Here is a 21,694-nt window from a genome sequence, read left to right as displayed (position 1 = left end):
GTGCTTGTACATTACAGTCAATGCACAGAGATTGCCATTATGTGCATGAAATATTTGAAGGTGCCTAATAGCTCTATAATGCAAGACTTGGTTTGGATTGAAGAAATGGAAGAAAGAGAAAATTAATGAGGGGAGATAGATATGTTTCGCTTGTGTGTTCTAGTAGTTGGAAAATAAAGGGGCAAACCTTCCACCCTTGCCTCACTTTTTATTCTCTGCCAAAGGTGGGAAACATCAGAGGAAGATGAGATATGACACCAAGCAATAAATAATTTTTATTCCCTGCTTTGTAGTCCTAATTCTTATCAATTAACTTTGTCATTGATTTGCAGTCATTTACAGCTTTTTTAATCTTAACTAAAATAAAAACTTTTGTTCCGTTTCTTCATTATCATTATTAGTGATTTTATTGCTGCTGCTGTTTTTCTTTTTACTGTTATTGCGATTTTGGTATGCTCGCTGACATCCTTTTGTATGTTCTTTACACTTAAAATATCAGCCTAATCCAGGGTTGCCTTCAACACATCACCGAAGGGTTGCCTGCTCCTTTAGGGATCAGTCGCTTTTTCAAATATTTCAAATATCTTTAACATCATTGGGTCAACTGAAAAGTGATGGTATTGTGCTAAATTTTATTCTTCTGTTTTGACTTTTCATTATGACTTCCCTCTCTCTCACATTTGGTCATTTGTTTTTATTTCTATATTTCAGTCTATTTTGGTGCTTCTTTGTTGATAACGTTTGATGTGATGCATTTGCTTTGTGTAATTCACAGTTGCTAGTCGCTTGCAAGAATTAGCACTTTCTCTTTGTCTTAAGTGTTTATCTTTCGATTTTGTGGGGACATCTATTGACGAAAGTTCAGAAGAATTTGGTACTGTTCAGGTATTGACTGATATCTATTCATTTGATTTCAACCATTAAGTGTTTAAAGGCCATATACTGTGTTGGCCTTATGCAATGAATCTTGACAAATGAAGTAATATGGTGATTATCTTATAGATCCCATCTGCTTGGAGACCGGTTTTAGAGGATCCTTCAACACTACAAATATTTTTTGATTACTATGCCATTACAGAGGCCCCTCTTTCCAAGGAGGTTAGTATATAAAATGTTTCTTTTGTTTTAGTGCTTTGTAGAGATCATAAAAAGGAGAACTAACCAAACTGCAAAAAACTACTGAACCATTCTGCCTAGAACTCTTGTTAAGTATACCAGTTTAGGCTTTTATGCAAACTGTTCTTAACCTCTGGTTTACAAAATTAGGTATCAAAGAAGTAATCAATCTTGGATATACCCCCCCCCCCCCCCCCCTTTTGTTGCTACTGTGGATTTCAGCATTCATCTTTGCTTGTATTGCAGAATGTTTTTCTCTGTATGCCTTGTTTGTAGGCGTTTGCTTTAGAAATTCAAGGGCCCATTATGGTGGTGAGATAGGAGGTTCTGATTCTTAGGAATTTGAAAGATCAAGCTACTGTATTTTTTTACCTTATTTATCTATATATCATCTTTCTCTAGTGAGAGAGCCCTCTTTTTAACAAATAATCATACTAAAAGACAAAAGCTAAAAAAAACAAACTCCACTAAGCTAAAAGACAAAAAACACTGTTTTGTAGTTCATCTTTTAGCTTGGTGAAGTGAGGAAATTTGAGTTCACAGAACTTGAGAATTTCTTGGAAACTATTTATAGAAAAGGAATAGGGGAAATGACATTACTTTTTTAGGGACTTAAAAGTCCCTTGTTGATAAAAGACAGAGAAGTATCAAATGTCAAACTTATGGGACATTTAAGTGCATTTTAGAACACTCTATCCTTCAATTAATTGCTGTCCCACTCAAACAATTATAGTTTGTTTTGCCCTTTGAGAAGTCTTTTCCCTTCTTTCCTCAAATGAGGAAAAACAAAGAGTAAAAACAGAAGGAAGATAGTACCATTCAAAACCTATTCAACCACCGCAATGTGCATCCATCCTTCCCCTAGCCAAATGTCATTGAAACAAAACAAACATTTATTGAAGAAATAAAGAGGAAAAGATTACAAAAGTGAACCAAAGGTCTACAAATTAAAATCTTCCCTACCGTGAAGAAAAATAATAACCATACAACTAAATCTCTGTATAAAGTATATCCAGAAAACATGACAATGAAAAAGAAAGGAAGAAACCCAGGATGGTATCCTGGTCATGCTGTTCAAAAAGGAATGGAGAATCTCGAAAATCCTAAGAAACCAAAATCCATAGAGCAGTAAAGAAACTAATCTTTTCCCATAAGCCGTTGATATCTCACTCTATTTCTCTTTAAAAAATGTGGCTATTTCTTTCTTGCCATATTGCTTACAACAGAGCTATGTCTGCAACACTTCCAAAAAGTTTTAGCCTTCATTCCAAAATATGAGTGGGTTGGAAAGCAAAGGCTATTGACCTTTGTTGAAACAATGAAGAGGGAGTGTTGGAATGGAATAGTTCTTTAGTTTGAATTTTATTCAGAAGAAATGAAAATAAATTTGATGGTTGTTTCTGGAGTTCTCAGGTATAACCTCTGTGTGGGCATTTATTTCGCTCTGTTATTTTAAACCAATTATAACTATTTGCAGTTAAGATTATGTCAATATAAACTGGTGGATTGTCATGGAATTGGTCATGTTGTTCTGTTTTATCGGAAATTAGGGAAATCCTTTCTGTGAGTTATTCAATATGTAACTTCTTTTTGTCTATTCATGAAATTACTCCTTTGGAGTTATTATTAGGTTATTATTTAAATTTCTTTCTAGGCACTGGAATGCTTGGTTCGACTGGCTTCAGTAAGACGCTCTCTATTTACAAATGATGCTGCACGTTCTAAGTTTTTGGCCCATTTGATGACAGGAACCAAAGAAATTCTTCAAACGGGGCAAGGTAACGTTATCTTATGAATTCCATTAATTTGCTGCAGTTGGCAAATATCAGAGATATTAAAAAAATTTTAACATTTTATTGCGAGTGATCAGGTCAGATGGAACATATGATCATGATGTTTGTATGATACTTGTTTTAAGTTGGAAAAGGTTAATGTTGCTTTATTCTGATCAGCAGTTGGCTGTATCATTCTAAATTTGTTCTTTTCATATGCTTGGAAACCATGAAATAGTTTGGTTCGTCTTGCTGTTGGTGTTTATGGGTTATCGATGCATGTTCTGTGAGAATTGAAGTGGTTATTCAGAAATTGGAACCAAAGTAAAATTGCAACAGAGGTTGGATTTATTTGGTTTGCACCATAAAAGTTTGTAGGAAAAACAATTCAAGCTTAAATATAAGATGCTTATTAGGATCATGTTCCGGCAGGAAACCTATGCCACTGACTTATGTTTTGCATGGTTGAAACATGTTGGTAATAGACACTTTTATCGTGCTCAATTATCATTCTTCTCTATATTAAATCAGGTATAAAGAGTGTATTGATTTTGGAAGAGTTTATGATAATGCTTTGAAGTTTTTCTGCTGTAAAGTGGCATCAAATTCTGATGGTGCCATACCCAAATAGCCTTTCATTTTTAATCCATTTTGATTTTTTTTTTTTTGTGCTTTTTATTTTTTTTCTTGTCATTTACAATTTGTATCTGAAGTACAGGTCTTGCTGACCACGATAATTACCATGAGTATTGTCGCCTTCTTGGACGTTTCAGAGTGAATTATCAGGTAATTGTATCATGAGTTTTCATGTTAGATTGTTAATTGCCATATGCGTCTGGATACTATTGATAGCTGTGTTTGCATGTACAGTTGGTCTTTATGGCGTCCACATTTGGTTCACAACTGCAAACTGTTGTATGCCTTTTAGATTTGATACATGTGTGCATGTGTGCTGTCTGAATGGTCTTAACTTTTGTGATTGAATATTCAAAAGCAATTGTAACAGCATAAGCTGGTATTTTAGTTCAGTGAATATTCAATCTAGTATATATGTCTAGTTTCTTAAATTACAATTTGCTATCATCTACTGTTATCAATTTGATTGAAGGAAAAATATAATAGTAAAAATCTTCCTCTGTTTGGAATAGGACTGGCTCTGAAATTCCATGGCAGAATGAATAGCAGCAAATCCACTCTGCTGTATATTGATTGGCCCAACTACTGGGGCTGGCTGTGCAAATTCTCTTTGTTGATTTCTCTGTCTGTAACCCATGTCCTTGTTGTTGTCCCAACCATGAAGACAGTGTTGTTCTGTACAAACTGGCTGTAACAAATTGTGGAAGGGAACAGTAGAAGTCCCTTGAATCCATGGGTTTGAGAAAACATCTCGTGTCTTCCCTAATGCATTAGATTGTAATAATGTAGTTTCTCGACATACATTCTATTCCTTCAAATATAAACTGATTTTTACTTGTCACTGTGCCAGGCACTAAGATGGTTTGCTTTTTTTTTATTTTTTTTTTTGAGAATTATGAGAATTAATCAGTTTATAATTATAATATTAGGACTTCCTTGCTGTGTTATGGTGGATGATTTTGGGGACATTGTGAAATTTTTTTTTTTTTGGGCTACAGCAGCAGTTTTTCATGTTAGATCTGTGTTCTTTCTAATTCACATGAACGACAGTTCTTCAGTGTGCTTTGTTGGTGATCTTTGGTTTACTATATAATTTTTGCTAACATAAATGAATTGGAAGTTGTCTATGTCATCTGATATCGGGACCTGTATCTTTTGTTGCCTTTCTAACTAAATTGTCTTTAATTTGTATTATATGATACCTTCTAGTTACCTTTCTTCAAAATTGTTTTACATGACTGCTCATGTTTATTGAATTCTGAAATCATGTTTCAGTTGTCAGAGCTTGTGAATGTGGAAGGCTATAGCGATTGGATACAATTAGTTGCAGAGTTCACTTTAAAGTCCTTGCAGTCTTGGCAGGTTCACTGGTGTTCATAACTTTTAAGAATGTATATATAGTAAGCTTTAATCTAATAGAATGTCCTGCAACTTGAATTTAGTTATCATGGTGCCTTGAGCTAATTTATTTAGGAACGGTTAATTGGTCTGCATTTACAGTGAGAATTATTTGGGAGATTGTCATACTGCATCTTGAAAACTAATTACGGTTATGTCTTTTACTAGTGGGCCAGCAGCAGTGTCTATTATCTCTTGGGGCTCTGGTCCAGACTGGTGACATCTGTACCTTATTTGAAAGGTGATGCACCAAGTTTGCTGGATGAATTCGTGCCTAAAATCACTGAGGGTTTTATCACCTCAAGATTTAACTCTGTACAGGTATTATTTGCTTCTCTTTGAGACTGATGCTTTGATTTGTCTATTGAAATACAATTTATTAAAATTATCCTTTTGTCTTTCCATTTTCTTTTCTACATTTCCTGTAGGCTGGATTCCCTGATGATCTTTCCGATAATCCACTGGACAATGTGGAACTACTTCAAGATCAACTAGATTGCTTTCCTTACCTTTGTAGATTCCAGGTTTAAAATCTGTACACACACACACACTCTTAGATATCCAGCCATAAAGAAAGTCTAGGGTTGAAATTCACTGTTGCTTCTCTTTTACTCTCTCATTTTCCTTTATCAAGCTCTATAGTTCAGTGAGGTGTGAATGACTCCTTCCTTTTCTTGGGCCGCAGTATGAAAATAGTGGCCTGTATATAATAAACACAATGGAGCCTATTCTGCAGTCATATACGGTATGGTTCTTTATCACAGGCAAGACCTCAATTTAGCATTTTGTAGACAGTGAATTATAGCATCAATCATTATTTTCAAATTAAATGTATAGGAAAGAGCACGAATGCAGACTGGTGACAAAAGTGAGATATCTGTCATTGAAGCCAAGCTTGCTTGGATTGTCCATATTATTGCAGCTATTGTTAAAATAAAACAATGTACTGGTTGTAGGTAAAAGACTTATTCCAGTTACTTTTATTTTGTTTTTTATTGCCAGAAATCTAACTGATGTTTGTTTCAGCATGTACTAATCTATTAGTTATTTTCTTCTGTGCAGTCTGGAGTCACAAGAAGTGCTTGATGCAGAACTTTCAGCTCGTGTTTTGCAACTAATAAATGTCACTGACAGTGGGCTACACAGCCAGGTAGAGCAGCTACAGGAGATGTATCTGATTAAATAGAATAGTTGAACTTATATTGAAGTATCAACTATCTGATGCTCTTTTCCCTTTGCCCATAACTCTATATGCTGTGCTCTATGTGTTGTGCTCTGTCTCATGCATAAGTTTTAGGGTAAAATCTCTGACCATTTTAGAATAATCTTAGTTCCAAAGGTTGAAGAGATTACCAAGTTGTTCATCTGTTTACGTTTTTCCGTGTATAATATATTCTAAGATCATTATTGAGAACATGATGAAGCATAATGGAACTTTCCTCTGGAAAGTGGGAGATGGGTTTGGAGTTTCATATTGTGTGCTGATAAATAAATCTGACCCGTCATGAGGGCAATATAGCCTAGAGTGTAATTTCTACTGCTGGTAGTTTTAATGCAGAAGGTGCTTGAGAATGGTGGAAAATACATATTTTGCATTTAAGGAAGATATTTAAAGTTGCAGGGTTACTACTTGTGAGCAGCTAGGTGAAAGAGGTCTCTTGGTTTCGGTCAGATGCTGTATGCGAAGACCATCGGGTTGTAGGAAAATATTCTTGTTAGTAGTAGCTGATTAATTTTTGCTCTGCAAATTTGAGTGTGAGAGTGAATAGTCATCCATTTCATGGATATGGCTGCTTGAACCTTATTGCACCAAAAATTCAGTTTATTACCACTTTTTTATTGTATGAGTGGTTGCATACTTAATGGGCCCTTGATTTTATTTTGATTCTCATAGGCTGGGCCTCTTGGACTTAATTTTAGCTGTTGGTGCATTAACATTCATTATTCTCATGTTACAAATGAAGTGTTGGTTTCTCAATGGCTTACAATGTTGGTAACCGGTGCATCATTGGATATTGACTTATTGCACTATTTTTAGGTTAATTTCACCCTTTCTCATGCTTTAGGTTAATTCTGATCAAAAAAGGAAAATAAATAATAAAAATAATTAAAAAAAGGTTAAAAAAAGATATCGTGCTTTTCCTCGCATTTGACAATGAGCCAGATGCTTGTAGATCGGGTGGCAACATTCTCACAAGTTTCCTCCATTTAATTTTTATCATTAGATGGACTTGTTTATAGTTGGGAAATCTTTTATTGAGAATCTGTCATGTGGTGAGTTTGTTTCTTAAAATAGCTTTTCATGTCTCGTTTCTTTACTTAAATGTTGCTTGCTTTTCTGTCTTTTTGGCTCTAGCGAAACTTGTCCCTGATAGTATACTCATAAAAAATGAATAACTTTTGTTTGAAATGTAATTATATGTTCCCTAGAGCATTAAAATGCCTTCTGCTATCAATAGAATGGGGTGGGTAATGATGTTTGTTGTCAAATGTCAAGCATGAGGCCCAAACCATATTCTAGTAATTTTTTGGTCGATTATTGCTAGACTAGATTTTTCACATTTATTTCTTCTTTTTTTTTTTTTTTTTTAAAAAGTTAATTGTAATATACATTTCATTATCTTGGCTTTGGCAGAGATATTGTGAATTGAGTAAGCAAAGACTTGATCGTGCCATCCTCACTTTCTTTCAGCATTTCAGAAAATCTTATGTAGGTGATCAGGCAATGCATTCCTCCAAGGTAATTAAGTTTCTCTTTTTTCTTTCTTATAATTCTTTTTAGATGTTTACATATATTCTTTTGAGACTGTCTTTTTCTGTTGCAGCAGTTATATGCCAGGTTGTCTGAGCTTCTTGGACTCCATGATCATCTATTACTATTGAATGTGATCGTTGGGAAGATTGCTACTAACCTTAAGTGTTATACCGAGGTGATTGCTTATCTTTGTATTCTGTTCACCATATTGTTCTGTTTATCTGTATGATGCTTACATAATTACATTTGTGTGTGTCCTTTTTACAGAGTCAGGAGGTTATTGATCACACGTTAAGTTTGTTCTTGGAGCTGGCATCTGGGTTAGTATTACCATCTCAAGTGTATTTCTACACTGGAGTCTTTAATTCATTTCATTATTTTATTTTGTTAAATTTGTGTACACTCCTCAATATTATTTTCTTATTTGACTACTATATTCCACTTGGCAGATATATGACTGGAAAGCTGCTTTTGAAGTTGGATACTATCAAATTTATAGTTGCAAATCACACCGTAATCCCATTTCTAACATTATTTTATTTGTTTTATTATGCGTAGCTTTACTTGTGTTTTTGGAAATCGATAAAACCTTGTTCTAAAGGTCTGTTTTTGAATTTCTGATTTCAGAGAGAGCACTTTCCTTTTTTGGAAGAATATAGATGCTCTCGCAGCAGAACAACTTTCTATTACACTATTGGCTGGTTGATCTTCATGGAGGAGAGCCCTGTGAAATTTAAGTCTTCAATGGATCCACTTTTGCAAGTACGTGCGCACTTTATCTTCTCTAATGGGCTTTCACATTTTTTTGGCCTCTAGGCAATGATCATGATAATGTAATTCATGTTTTATCTTTGTAATGCTCTTTATGATTTTTTGTATGATTTAAAATCTGTTTTTAAAAAAATTTCAAACTTTTGTGCTTTCTGAATCTCATCATGTAAAATTTTTTTCATGGGGTGCTTGGACCAAAGTCATTGGACCTAGTTTGCTTCTCATTGTTATTGTTCTTGCTATATTGTACTGATGAAATGTACTTGATGATAATCACCATTCTTGTACTCCAATGTGTAATGGAGTCATAATGATGTTTATGGTGCTATAGGTTTTTATCAGTTTGGAATCAACTCCTGATTCAATGTTTCGCACTGATGCGGTAAAGTGTGCTTTGATTGGGTTAATGAGGGATCTCCGAGGCATTGCTATGGCCACAAATAGGTTAGTAGCAATTTCTGAATTGCCTTTTTTTTTCCCCATTTTTTGATGAATGGTATGGTGATTCCCTTTTTATTTTTATGGTTATCCTTCAGTCGCAGAACGTATGGACTTTTATTTGATTGGCTATATCCAGCGCACATGCCCCTTCTCCTAAAAGGCATCTCACATTGGACTGATACACCAGAGGTATCATTAATTTTTCTCACCTTCAGATAGCTGTGGCAATAGTCCTATATAATTGAGCAAACTTGACGAAGCCTCTGGAATTCTTTTGACCTGTTGCATTATAACATTTAAAATCAAAGATTCTGATGTTTCTCTTCTCTTTGCGGCAAAATCTCTTCACTTTTGTTTTCTTTTGCTCTGTAATGTTCTTAATGTTGATTAAATATAAATGATGTTGGTCATTTATCACAGGGTGGATGGGAATGTATAGTTAGCATGTTGATTTTTGAGAAGGAAGAAATCTGATTATCATTCCTCTAATACAATTACATCGTTGTATATAAAAAACATTAGTTCACCTACATTGGGCTATTACATTAAACTACCATGAATTAGGAGCTAGAAATTAGGACCCAAATCACAATGCGATTTGTATAAGCTATTTATGGAAAAATATTGCCTTAAGCTGGAGCAAAGATATTTAGCTTCCCAAGGTTGTTGCTTTACTTGGGAAAAGTTTTGTGAGCATATCTATAACCTGTTTGGAAGAGGATGCATTGGGAGTGCAAACTTTCCCCATTTCTAGTTTCTATTTGATGAATTTCCATGTTTGGTCCAGTCACAATGCACCGCATTATGGGCTATATTTATAGCCGGTTTGTTATCACAATACAACAATAGTTCCTTCACTCCCACATTTTTTCTAAAAGTATTATTTTCAGCCAAAGCAATTTGCATATCATGTGAGCCATAGCCCTGAATTCGGCCTCTGTGATAAACTGAGCAACCACTGGTTGTTTCTTACTTCTCTATGCAACTGAATCCCTCCTAAGAATGTGCTGCAACCCGTAGTTGACCTCCTGTCTACAGTGGATCCAGTCAATCAGCATTCATAAAGCCTCTAATTTCAACTCTTATTATTTTTGAAATAAGAGACATTTGCCTGATGTGCCTTTCACGTGGGAATAATCCTTATAAACACTTTCAAGATGTCATTTAAATGGAGCATGGATGAATGAACATGAGCAAGACATACTGCATAAATTATGTCTGGCCTTGTATGTGACAAGTTATTCAGTTTTCTAACAAAGAATCATAGCCTATGCAGCAAGTCAATTCGTGCATGTCGGACAATGTATGCAATCACAGAACATCTTCTTTTTCCACTCTTGTTCATTAATGTCACTTTACTCTTTTTAGTGCTCGTTTGATGAATCTTTTTAGAAACCAAGTATTTGTATGCTGGTCATTCAAATGATTAATGCACTTTCTCTTCTCCATTTTATTTTAAACATCTTGGCGCCCATACGAATTTTATCTTTTGCGTCTTCGCCTGCTTTGTATTTGTTATTATATTGATTTTTGAGGTTTATTATCAGATCTGGTCGGGTGATAAAACTGAACTGTTTTTGCTGAACAGTGGACTTTATTGTTTGACTTAATGCTGCAGGTTACTACTCCATTGTTAAAATTCATGGCTGAGTTCGTGTTAAACAAAGCCCAGCGTTTGACTTTTGACTCATCTTCTCCTAATGGCATTCTGCTATTTCGGGAAGTTAGTAAGCTAATTGTGGCTTATGGATCAAGGGTTTTGTCTCTTCCAAATGCTGCTGATATATATGCCTACAAATATAAGGGAATGTGGATTTGTTTCACTATTCTTGCAAGAGGTGATATGAACTATTTTTATTTTCTTTTAAGCTTCAACAATGTTGTGGCTTCCATTCTGTTGCCATTCTTGTGTTGCATGATATTGTAATTGACATGCAGTACTCCTGTTTTTGTGTATGATGTTTTTAGTTTAAATTGCAAAAAAAAAAAAAAAACTAAGTTCCGTTAGAAGTTTTAAGCGTCAATTTACCCAAGAATCATGAATACTGGCACACTGATGCAAGATATGTTACTGTTTCATTTATCTTACAGCTATTCTCAATGATTTCTTATGAGAAATATTGTTCCTGTAATATACTTGGTATGTCTATCCTGTCAAAAAGGTATTTCTCTCCAGCCAGGAAATGAAGACCGGCCTCTTGGACTGTGGTATATTTGACACATATAGGTTCTGTTATCTGGCATGATACTGGGGGCACCGTGATATCTGTATTAGCTGTGTGGTGTTAGTTTTGTTTCATATTGATTGAATATTTCTTTGAACAAGCAGCTTTTCACATGCAACAACATCATGAGCTGATTTCATTTTGTTTTTCCAACAAATGGCAGCTCTTGCGGGAAACTATGTCAACTTTGGCGTGTTTGAATTGTATGGTGATAGAGCTCTCTCAGATGCACTTGACATTGCTCTGAAGATGACCCTCTCAATTCCTTTGGCTGATATATTGGCTTTCAGGAAGGTATGGAACATCTAGGGATCGTTTGGTATCAAGTTTTGATTGCCGTTTGATTGTTTCTGTACAATAGTTGCTAAATTTTTTCTAAAAAGCTTGTATGATTGTTTGTCATTATGGATGTCAAAGAAATATGTTGGGACCCACCCGAACTAGATGAGATTAGTGTTAAAATTTAAAATATTGAGGGAAGAGATGGGTTTCGGCATAGACCCAGACCCATTTTGATGTTGAGCTGAGGATCCTAGTTGACACCTTGACCTGTCCTGGTTTTATAGTAATATATATTACTTTTTTTAAATTTTAATTTTAATATTTAACATCTTATAAATTATACCACTTCAATAAATTGAATCTAGATTCTTAGACCTTGTGCATAAGTAACTCCTCTTTCTTCCTTACCCGAAAAATATTATTGATTCTTTGGTTTTTTTCATTAGGTTTAATCCCATAGCTTTCTAAAATTATTGTTGATTTGAAATGAAAAATTGTTGTTTTTTCGGATGAATTTGTTTTAAAAATAATAAAGAAAAGATTCAATTTAATAAATAATTCAGCTTTTTATTTATTTATTTTTATTTTTTAAAGAAGGAAAAGGCAAAAAATAATTAATAAGAGAGCAGTAGGATGGGGTGGAGTCCACCTAGCCATCTTCCCGCTTGATTTCAAGTTGACCATATAAGTGCTATTCTGCGTGCATAATATTTTGGGGATACATATTTTTTAGAATTAAAAATGGAGAAATGTTCCAGATCAAATAATCACCTTTTGCAAAATCTTTAACTCTTATCTTTAATATAGGGTTGTGAAGTCTTGTTGGTCCAACTGGATCTCTTACATTATATGAAAATATCTCTAAACCCAGTGATGTGTGTGTTTGATCATAACAGCTGAATGTCCATTAGTTTAGACCAAATTGGACGATCCATTTTGCTCTTTCTTGCTTCAAAAAGAATGGGCTTTATCATAGTATCTTGTCCCTTGACTGTTGAAATTTTAGCTGGTTGGTGTTGCCAAAGAAAGGAAAACGAGTTAAATGCCAAAAAATAGGAAGAAACTTCGGGCCAAGTCTATACTTTTGGGATGGTTTTCAATTAGTTTATTGCTTTTGTTTAAGGAGCTGTCCATCATACGTACGTAAAGATCTAGTTAGGACAGGTTCAGGTTCTTCCTAATTTTTGTGGATAGGTAGTTCTTTTTTTTTGGGGGGGGGGGGCGGCGGGGGTGTAAAATCTCATTTCATTAATACAAGTTTTCTTTCTTTCTTTTCAAAAGGAAAGAAACAAAGGGTAAATGGTTAAATGATATGGTTAGTGTAATACATCAAGATACTGATGGAGTTTTTCTCGTTGATTTATTTTCTCCATTGAGAAAATGTTTTCTCTTGCCATAGTGCATTACAAAGTTACAATGCTTGGGTCCACATAGGATTTGTTGTTTTGTTTATTTCTTTTACAAGAGCCAGTTCTTTAATTCCATTGTTTTTCTTGCTTGTTGAAATTCTTGGATTAGATACTTTTACATACAACTGGAGATGAGAAAACCTGGAATGATTGGAAATTGGTTTAGAACTGAGGAAATTGGAGCAGTGAAATTATGGATTGATGTTCAGTTTATTTGCAAAACGTGGAAACTGAATGAAAGAAAGTGATAAATACTAGCCCTATTCTAATAGAATTCATCTCTGTAAAGGAAAGGTATCATCACACGCAGATTTTGTAGCACCAAAACAATGAAACTTTTCTTTTTATTATTGTTCAATATATTTGAAAGAAGTTATTTAAATGCTCTATAGACTTGTGAGCAGTTAACTCTGATCATAAGAAGTCCGGACCAGTGAAAGTCCCACTGCATTAACACTGCTAACTTGCCATTCTTCACAACCACAGCACTTCAATACCAACAAGACACTGCCGCCCCAAACCCGATCGCTTTCCCGAACCCCAGGGAGAAGAAGAAATGTCCCATTGCATTAACATTTCTGCTATTGCCATCTTCGTAATTATTCATATTTGAAAGTTTGAAACTGCTGGTCTCACGTCATCAGCCACTATTTTTTACTTCACCATTGCCATTCCGCTCGTCTTGAGCTCTATAGACAGTACTTGGTGACTGACATCATTTGACCTCTGTTCTCACTAATTATAAAGATTTTCTTCTTATCTTAAAGGTTTTATTTTCTCTGTGCCTTGAATTACTTACACAGTGGTTGCAACCTCCAAATCTGTTCACTCTTTACCCCCAAAAGAAGAAAAATTACTGCAAACAATGCCAGAGTTTTCAGATTTACAAAAGAATTATGATGATGACGGTGTCATTGCCAGAGCAGTCTTTCAATTCTGGACAATGACATCGGGGCATAAAGATAGCTATACTTTCTTGGGATTTTGTCATATTAATGGCCTGTTAACAATAAGATATTTAGAGCAATGAAGTCAAGTTTTCACATTCCTTAAACGATGGAAGTATATATGGTGTGAAAGATACCTGAATCTATTAATAATAATGCTTCTAGGATGATTTGGAGCAAGTTAAATGTGTATACTTGGTTCCTTTAATGAATCTTTTTGATTGCAGATTACTTTGTTGTTTAGTTTGTATAGTTTCTGTTTCTTTGCAGTTAACGAAGGCCTACTTTGCATTCTTGGAGGTTTTGTTCAGCAGCCACATCACATTTATTTTGAATTTGAATACAAACACCTTTATGCATATAGTTGGTTCCCTTGAATCTGGTCTTAAAGGTCTGGATACGAATATCTCTTCACAGGTATGTATTAACGTTCAATCAGATTATTTCTGATCCATCCTCTCTTTCCTTTGAAGGTGTCTTGTGTTAATTTTTTGAATGAGGTTTCCTTGATGTCTTTTGATGATATGGTCCTTTAGCATTAATTTTTTACTGCTGTCCAGAGTACATTTAGACCATGTTTGCAACCTTTTAGGGTGTTCTTATTTTCATGAATGACTTCCCTAGTTTGCATCCTTTCTTTGTAATAAAAGTTTCTTTGTTTCCTGTCAACAAAATTAAAAAATAAAATAAAATAATGCAAAGTAGTATTTAAACTTCCCCCCCTCTCTCTCTCTCTCTATCTTCCTCTTTCATTTTTGAAGTGCCAAGAATTAGTTGGTTCAGTAGAATGCAAAAAGTATGGTTTTTTCTTTGGTGATTTTTTTTTTGGGCCCCCCTTTACCAGAATTGCTAGTTGATAATGGTAAACTTCCATTCTGTCTTATGAATAGGACTATAGGAGGTAAGGCAAATAGAATGGGTTCATATTCTAATCTTGTGTATTTCTACATAACTAAGTGAATGTATAATAAATACATGACCTCTCACTTTTATAAATCTTCAGTCTGATTATTATAGTTAATGTACCCCTGGCATCGGATCATATCATAATGGATCTTTTGGGAATTTGTTAGAATTTTCTTTTATCTTCAACTGGGAAAAAAAAAAAAGATACAGGAAATAATAAGAGAAATAAAAAATAAGAGACAAGATAGTAAAGAAATGGATTATCATATATATATTTGATCAAGAAGGATCAATAAGCATTTCATTTGGTTCTACATTTCTTGAGCTTATATGCAGGTATATGCCCAAAAGTGGCACCAAGTTATCTGTTTATGTCCTTTCCGGTTTTCATTGGAATGTCTTGTTTCAGTGTGCTGCTGCTGTGGACAATTTGGCTGCTTTCTATTTCAATAACATAACTATGGGGGAAGCACCCACCTCACCTGCTGCAATTAATCTCGCAAGACACATTGTAGAGTGTCCCACTTTGTTTCCAGAAGTAAGTATAGAGTTGTTTATATATATATATATATATATTAATGTTTACTAATAGAAACAAGATATCCATTGTGATAAAAAATTAGTGGCATACATAGTAAAGCAGTTATCTACCTCAAAATACCTGAACATGGAAAAATAGAAAATAAGAAAAATAGAAACAAGAGCTAAGATCTTAAAAATCAAAACCAAAACAGCATTCCAATTTATAATTTTATATAAAAGCCCCCTTTGTAATAGCCTCTTAAAAAAACCTTTAATTTTTGTCCATCCAGCAAAGTTAGAAATAGTCAACACACCATCTCCTTGTAACTTAAGCCAAAAAAAGCTAAGTGAATGATTTCTTTTGTTGTGTTTTTAATTCAAAGCGTCAAAAAAGCTTTTATTAATGACTAGAGGGTGAGCAGGATGTCAACAGAAACTAGGAACAAGTGGAAGGAGCTCAAAAAGATCTAGACTGTATAAATCAGCTCTTACAATAACTATAAGCAACTGACAAATCTGAATTAAAACACAAAATGACCTGAAACTCCTCAGCAGCTTTAGTGCATAAAGAAATATGAGGTACCCTGGAATCAGCTCACTCCACAAAACTTTCGCAACTTGTCTATTACCCAGGATGTGAAAGTGTTTCATGAGAAAAGAGCTTCAGTGTGCTGTAGTGATGCACCAAGTTTTCACACATGAATTAGTTTATACCGCAAACTTAAAGCAATGTTGCAGTGCAAGGACAAGGATAGTCTAGTTAAGACTTAGATTTCTCTATCATTTAAGTTCCTTAAACAGTTGGAGTGCCAGTTAACCGTAGGAAGCTGTGGAAAAGCTGGGTGAATGGTTAAGGAACCAATTAATTTTAAGGTGCTGAGTTGGTGGATGGTTTCTGAAATGAGAATAAAGAAGGCATGAATGTGGCCAATATGCTTTTGTTTTTTCTCTCTTCATTGGCCAATATGCTTTTGTTTTTTCTCTCTTCATTTTCTTTATTTCATTCCAAATTCAACTATACTTTGGGGGACACAGGCTGTTTTTTATCTCTCTTTCGCTTTGTTTACAACTGAGAATTTTGTGAATTCCTCTTTATTCTTCATTTTGCAAATGAGAATGTTTTCAGATAGTATTATGATTTTCTGTTTGTATTTCATATGTGCCGTTATTCTTTTTATGACTTTTAATTATTTATCTTTGGGGGTGGATTGCTGGTTCACCTTAGTTGTAGAACAAGTTTTTATTGCTTAAAAAAGAATTTTTTTTTTCCCTAAAGAAATTAAATTAAATTAAATATATCCAAATTCAACTATCTTGTCTGAATTTTACTGGAGTTCGAGTGGTATTTTTAAGTCAGATGTAATGTGACAAAAACATTTACCTCATAGTACATGCCATAGCCAAGAAGCAGCCAGCCATTTCCATATGGCCTTTCATCACTGGATGACACTGAATGGTTTGTAAATCAGAATGTGGAGTATATATTCCATATAAATTATATATATATTTTTTTTGGGAATTATGGATTGGATATACCCTGGAAATAGGTACCTCTTACATTAACTATCTAGTTCCAAATAATGTCGTTATATGTTTGACAGGAAAAGTTCTAAAGCTAGAGTCTTTGACTGCAAACTCTTGAAAGTATAGGTTTGTTCGTGCTAGAAGATATATGAGCACTAGAATGAGTTGAGTTTGGTGTTGAGAATATCTCTTTGTCAACTTGCTTTTCTGGTTTATATATAATTTTGCGATGATTAATGTAACCATGGTGCATTTTATATTATTTTTCCCCTTCTTTTATTGCAGATTTTTTGCTATTACCCCCTTTTTTCTCATAGTGCTTTCTTTTATTGAATCTCTGGGTGAACTAATTTCTTCTCTATACAGATATTGAAGACCTTATTTGAGATTGTTTTGTTTGAAGATTGTGGCAACCAGTGGAGTCTAAGCAGACCTATGTTAAGCTTAATTCTTATTAGCGAACAGGTGATTGTTTATAGCATCTAACTACATAATTTTTCTTTTACTTCCTATATTACTCTGTACACTTCTGTATCATAAAGATCAGATACTGCTATTTGAATAATTGATTTGTTTAATATAATATAATTTGCCCATATATGCTCCTCATCGAACATCATAAAATTCCTGTCATTCAACAATGGAATGGCAAGTTGTATTGGCTGTCTGGTAGTTCTTATGTGTGTCATTTTACATGCTTCTGCGTTTGAAGTCTGGCAGGTTTGCATACCTCATGTCACTTACATCTTGTTCCAATAAGTTAACCTTTTTCATAATAATTAGTAAAGAAAATTTGGAAAATGATTATTAGGTAAAGCGGTTGGACAATTTATGATTTTTCTTAGTTGGTTCAGATGACCATGCAAGACCTCAAATCTAGTTTTTTAACAATATAAGATGATGACTGTTTATACAAGGCTTATGGTAACCTATAGTCATAGTCACAAACCTTGGTATGGTAGTTACATGACCTCTTAAAATGGATGGGTAGAATAGCAGCACAAGACAAATTTGTATGCCACATGACATGCATGTTTTATATGCATTCTCGCTACTGTCTTATTCTCTACTTGACTGTGAGAACGAAAATTTACCTGCAGGTATTTTCTGATCTGAAAGCTCAAATTTTGGCTTCACAGGTAAGTTAAACAAAACTATTTATATGTTGAAGGATTGGTGGTATCGATTGCTTTTCCCTGTTCCAATATTGTCTAATTCTTAACATGATTCATTTGCCATGTATCTTGCAGCCAGTCGATCAGCATCAACGTCTCTCTGTTTGTTTCGATAAACTAATGGCTGATGTTGCTCGAAGTTTGGATTCAAAGAACAGGGACAAGTTCACACAGAATTTGACCGTATTTAGGCATGAATTTCGTGTAAAATAGCTCCAAACCATATGTGCAGTAGCTACCCGTTTTGTAAAATGGAAGTGAAATGTACTGCTGATGATGTTTGATTAATCAAATCCCTCTCTTCAAGCAAGAGCTTCATGTCTTAAGTACTTCAAACTATAGACATGGATTCTTTGGGTATGGACAGGAGGTCCAGCACGGTGTTAGTTTTGTTGGCCCAGCTTGAGGACGGCAGGGATTCTTCGCAGTCTGTTGGTGTGACATTGGGTTAAGTTTTGAATGAAACTTTTTTTGGTGGTGTTTTGTAGAATTATTGCATTTGAAGGGGGCAGTGTACCAAAAGAAAACTTAGCAGACAGGTACTGCCATTCCAAGATGTGACTCCCAAGGGTAGGTTTGCAGAAGTTAGCGATAGGGTGTGAAATTTGGTTGGGGATGGCCAAAAATGCAACTGGATTAAATTCTTTTTAGAAGAAGATAGATGTAAAAAAAGAAAATCATTCTTAGGAGGCTTATCATGTTTGAGAGATCAGGCCAGTGGGAAGTAAATTGTCTGTAAATTTAACCTCTACATAATTCTTTTGTATCTGTTGATAATAGAATAGAAAAGAGAGGAAAAGAAAATTTACTTGAATGTTGGCTCTTTTTTTTTGGGGGAAATTTTCATATTATCTTCACCCGTCTCAATGCTCTTTTTGGAGACACCCACCATCTTTATTTTTACCCAAAAATGTTCGCACTTTTATAATTTCCTCACATCAAATCCCCAAATTGAACAGAAATAAAACCTGATCATCAAACATAGGAGATTGGGTCAACCCATCAGTTTGTTAATGGTATGTTACAATACTAGACGGGTTAGAGAATGGTCCTAATATTCTTCAGTGCATATTTGTTAAATGTCTACAATTAATTTGTTTCGCAATTTAAATCAAACTTGTTCATAAAAAACATAGGAGCTTTTATGATTTCGAACCCAAGAGAATCAATCATGAGCAAACAATTGGGATATTTGTATATATGCCATTATGTGTCATTCATCGATTAATTTGTATGTTAATAATAAAATCAATTAATATCACACACACAACTATATATAGTTAATGGGGCCATCAATAAGTATATTAATTGAGTAAACATAATATTATTGATAAATCATAGGATGATGGTATTTCCGCTTCTACGCTTAAAAATGAAGCTTTTTCAATTGATTGCATTTAAAGGTTGCATTTGCAAATTTGCTATCCTTGATGTTTACGTCTTAATAGAAGTGTTTTTTTTATCATCTTAATGGCTATCAATTCACTTAATAAACGTGACTTTCTTCTTGTAATTAGTTCTCCATTACACCAATGAAATGCGCAGTAAGTCAGAACATCATAATCGAGAAACAATAACTGGCAATGGACATAAAGAAAAGTAGCATTTAATGGCCTAATTCAAGTGAGGTTATTTATCAAAAAGCAGAAACTGCAAAGACAGTTAAATTTGATGATTTCAAGTGCTAGTAAATAACTGGCAACAAAGGTCACAACCTGGTTGTTTTACGCTAATTACATGGAAGTTTTCACAGATGTGTTGGGAGTTGGGATCACCCCTATGATAGGCTATTTCAATGTCTCAGTATCAAAAGATTTCCCCATTCCCACAAAAGTGGAAAAAAATTTACAAAGATTTCATCTACTGACAATAAACCAATCTAGGTTTCCATCGAAAACCTTACCTTTTTACGAGAACTTTTACCTTCTTTCTCCAGGACTCTGGACTTCTTAAGGCATGATCTTATGTTGAATCCAGGCAATTCTGTTGCACATGACGGAGAGGAAACAAGATTCTTGGATTCTCTCTTATCTTGCAAAGGATCAAGCCAAAATTTGACATCTGCTTTACCAAAGGCAATCTTCTTCCTCTTTGCATATTGGTAAGCCGCCATTGCATCAAGCTGGTGTAAGAAGACTACTTGAGCAGAGCCAGTGTAGAAGTAGACTTTTGTGTTCAAACAATCTATCATACCAAATGGACTAAACTTTTTTACCAGCTCCTCCTTGGATGGCAGACTAAAATCCTTTGGGAACTTCATCAACAAAGATCGAGAAACAGCAAGAGTTGGAACTTCTGATTGTTGTCCCACTTTTGAATTGACCGCTGAAGGAGTAACAGGTTTTAAGAGCTTCTTCTTCTTCTTAAAGCTGTACTTGGATGGCACACTACTGCAATGCATCATCTTGAGTTCGTCAGCAGTAGGATGAGAATGTAAATTCCAGGTTCCTCTGGTTACAGTAATTGTGTCATTAGTATGAATTCCGATTGTGTTATTTGACATGGATTGAGCAGGAGGAGTTTGCATCAGCTTCTCAGTAATATCATTAGCATAAGATATCAAGGCACTATGATTTTCCATAATGGATCCACAATCTTCTGGCTGCTGGACATTGGCAGAAGGTATATGGGTTCCACGGTTGTCAACTGTCTGAACAGTTTCATCTGGATTCTGAACTGTAGAGATTTCAATAATCTTCTGGTTGCTACAATGAGATGTTGTGCATTTTATTAGGGAAAGATAGAGCAAATTCAGATCCAAGTCCTTCAAGCTACTTGCTGAAGTTTGAGCCACAATAGCAGAGGGACTTTGAGTCTTGAAGTCCAGTTGGGATCCGGAAAACAAAGACTTGAATAAGTCTGACTCACATCCAGTTATATTTCTTAGAATATGACCACAAGCTTCAGTGAAAGATAAAGACATATTTGTTGCCATGGTATTGAATAATTCACAAAGACTGGAAAAAGCATTTCCTAAAATGGAAGTATCAGAAAGAATGGCTTTGAATCCTTCATTACTTCTCCAAAGATAAGCATCAGCTCTATTTAATGAGAAAGACAAAGAATTGTGTAGCTCTAGAGGAGGTTCAAAATCAGAAGAAGATTGGTCAAGCTGCCTCTTTAGACCTAGGCAGTTAATAGGGCTTTCCAGAGAAGGTTCAATGGGAAGAGTAGTGTTCCCTTTTCCTCCACCACGAACCTTAATGTCCTGCCGAAACATAATATAGCCAGGATTAAAAAGTCGAGCTTCATCCCTTTCAATCAAGTTGTCAGAGGTACATTCACAGGACAGACTTCTAAAGCTAAGAATGTTCAACTTCAAAGTATTCATACATTCTCCATCTAAATAAAATGTATATCTAGAGCAGCAAATTTGGAGTTTTACCATCATGTCTTGAAATGGTTGTATCTTCTGTCGTTCAGTTTCACTCGTCGAACAGACTTCAAGCTGATCTTTGCCCCAACGGCTTAAAGACACTTCTGGGGAAATATCGCTTATGTTGCTTCCATTGGAAGAACAAGCTAACATGTTATCTTCCCCTTTCTCAGAGAATTCCCGACAATCATCGCCAGCATCCAAAGCAGCTGGATCTGCTTCTACACATGAGCAGTAGGTATTCACACAAAAGGAACTTATGAATAGCAAAATCTATTGTACACCTTCATTCCTTCATTCTACAGTAGCACCTCAATTTCAAAAATATCCTTAGTAGAATGCTAAATCAAATTAAGTTAGTAGAAAGTAAAGCTTCAAACTAATTGACATAATTAATCAATTTGTTGTGTCATTTATCAAATGAATTTGAATCCATTGT

The 21,694-nt window shown here is 34.7% G+C and overlaps 2 protein-coding genes across 2 annotated transcripts in view; one reads left to right on the top strand and one right to left on the bottom strand.

Annotated features, from left to right (window-relative positions):
* The window catches only part of LOC18042728 (exportin-7), a gene marked incomplete at its 5' end in the record, with an annotated part of 21,159 nt that extends 2,466 nt beyond the window's left edge, over positions 1-18,693 (top strand). The window contains 25 exons of the mRNA XM_024183612.1: positions 500-617; positions 776-885; positions 1,003-1,098; positions 2,771-2,894; positions 3,607-3,674; positions 4,800-4,886; positions 5,091-5,243; positions 5,351-5,446; positions 5,608-5,667; positions 5,760-5,878; positions 5,985-6,072; positions 7,558-7,662; positions 7,748-7,852; positions 7,945-7,997; positions 8,127-8,190; positions 8,305-8,439; positions 8,780-8,892; positions 8,985-9,078; positions 10,508-10,727; positions 11,278-11,408; positions 14,023-14,169; positions 15,068-15,196; positions 17,071-17,169; positions 17,805-17,843; positions 17,955-18,693. Of these exons, the coding sequence (XP_024039380.1) occupies positions 500-617; positions 776-885; positions 1,003-1,098; positions 2,771-2,894; positions 3,607-3,674; positions 4,800-4,886; positions 5,091-5,243; positions 5,351-5,446; positions 5,608-5,667; positions 5,760-5,878; positions 5,985-6,072; positions 7,558-7,662; positions 7,748-7,852; positions 7,945-7,997; positions 8,127-8,190; positions 8,305-8,439; positions 8,780-8,892; positions 8,985-9,078; positions 10,508-10,727; positions 11,278-11,408; positions 14,023-14,169; positions 15,068-15,196; positions 17,071-17,169; positions 17,805-17,843; positions 17,955-18,092 (2,691 nt within the window). The remainder of the gene's footprint in view (positions 1-499; positions 618-775; positions 886-1,002; positions 1,099-2,770; positions 2,895-3,606; positions 3,675-4,799; positions 4,887-5,090; positions 5,244-5,350; positions 5,447-5,607; positions 5,668-5,759; positions 5,879-5,984; positions 6,073-7,557; positions 7,663-7,747; positions 7,853-7,944; positions 7,998-8,126; positions 8,191-8,304; positions 8,440-8,779; positions 8,893-8,984; positions 9,079-10,507; positions 10,728-11,277; positions 11,409-14,022; positions 14,170-15,067; positions 15,197-17,070; positions 17,170-17,804; positions 17,844-17,954) is intronic.
* An 850-nt stretch (positions 18,694-19,543) lies between these two features.
* On the bottom strand, positions 19,544-21,605 carry LOC112098357. Its single transcript, XM_024184481.1, has 2 exons — positions 21,265-21,605; positions 19,544-21,087 (listed from the first exon to the last, which is right to left on the bottom strand). The coding sequence occupies exons 1-2, from the start codon at positions 21,406-21,408 to the stop codon at positions 19,759-19,761; spliced, it is 1,473 nt and encodes a 490-aa protein (XP_024040249.1). The 5' UTR covers positions 21,409-21,605; the 3' UTR covers positions 19,544-19,758.
* Between the last annotated feature and the right edge of the window lie 89 nt (positions 21,606-21,694).

Source organism: Citrus clementina, unplaced genomic scaffold, assembly GCF_000493195.1.
Source record: "Citrus clementina cultivar Clemenules unplaced genomic scaffold, Citrus_clementina_v1.0 scaffold_5, whole genome shotgun sequence".
Lineage (NCBI taxonomy): Eukaryota > Viridiplantae > Streptophyta > Magnoliopsida > Sapindales > Rutaceae > Citrus > Citrus x clementina.
This window is presented reverse-complemented; position numbering and strand designations above follow the sequence as displayed.

Excerpts from the sequence above, each read along its gene's own strand:
- LOC112098357 (XM_024184481.1), bottom strand. The coding sequence starts at position 21,408 with ATGTTAGCTTGTTCTTCCAATGGAAGCAACATAAGCGATATTTCCCCA. Across the intron at positions 21,088-21,264 it reads AACCATTTCAAGACATGATG|GACATTAAGGTTCGTGGTGG; the intron begins GTAAAACTCCAA and ends ATGTTTCGGCAG.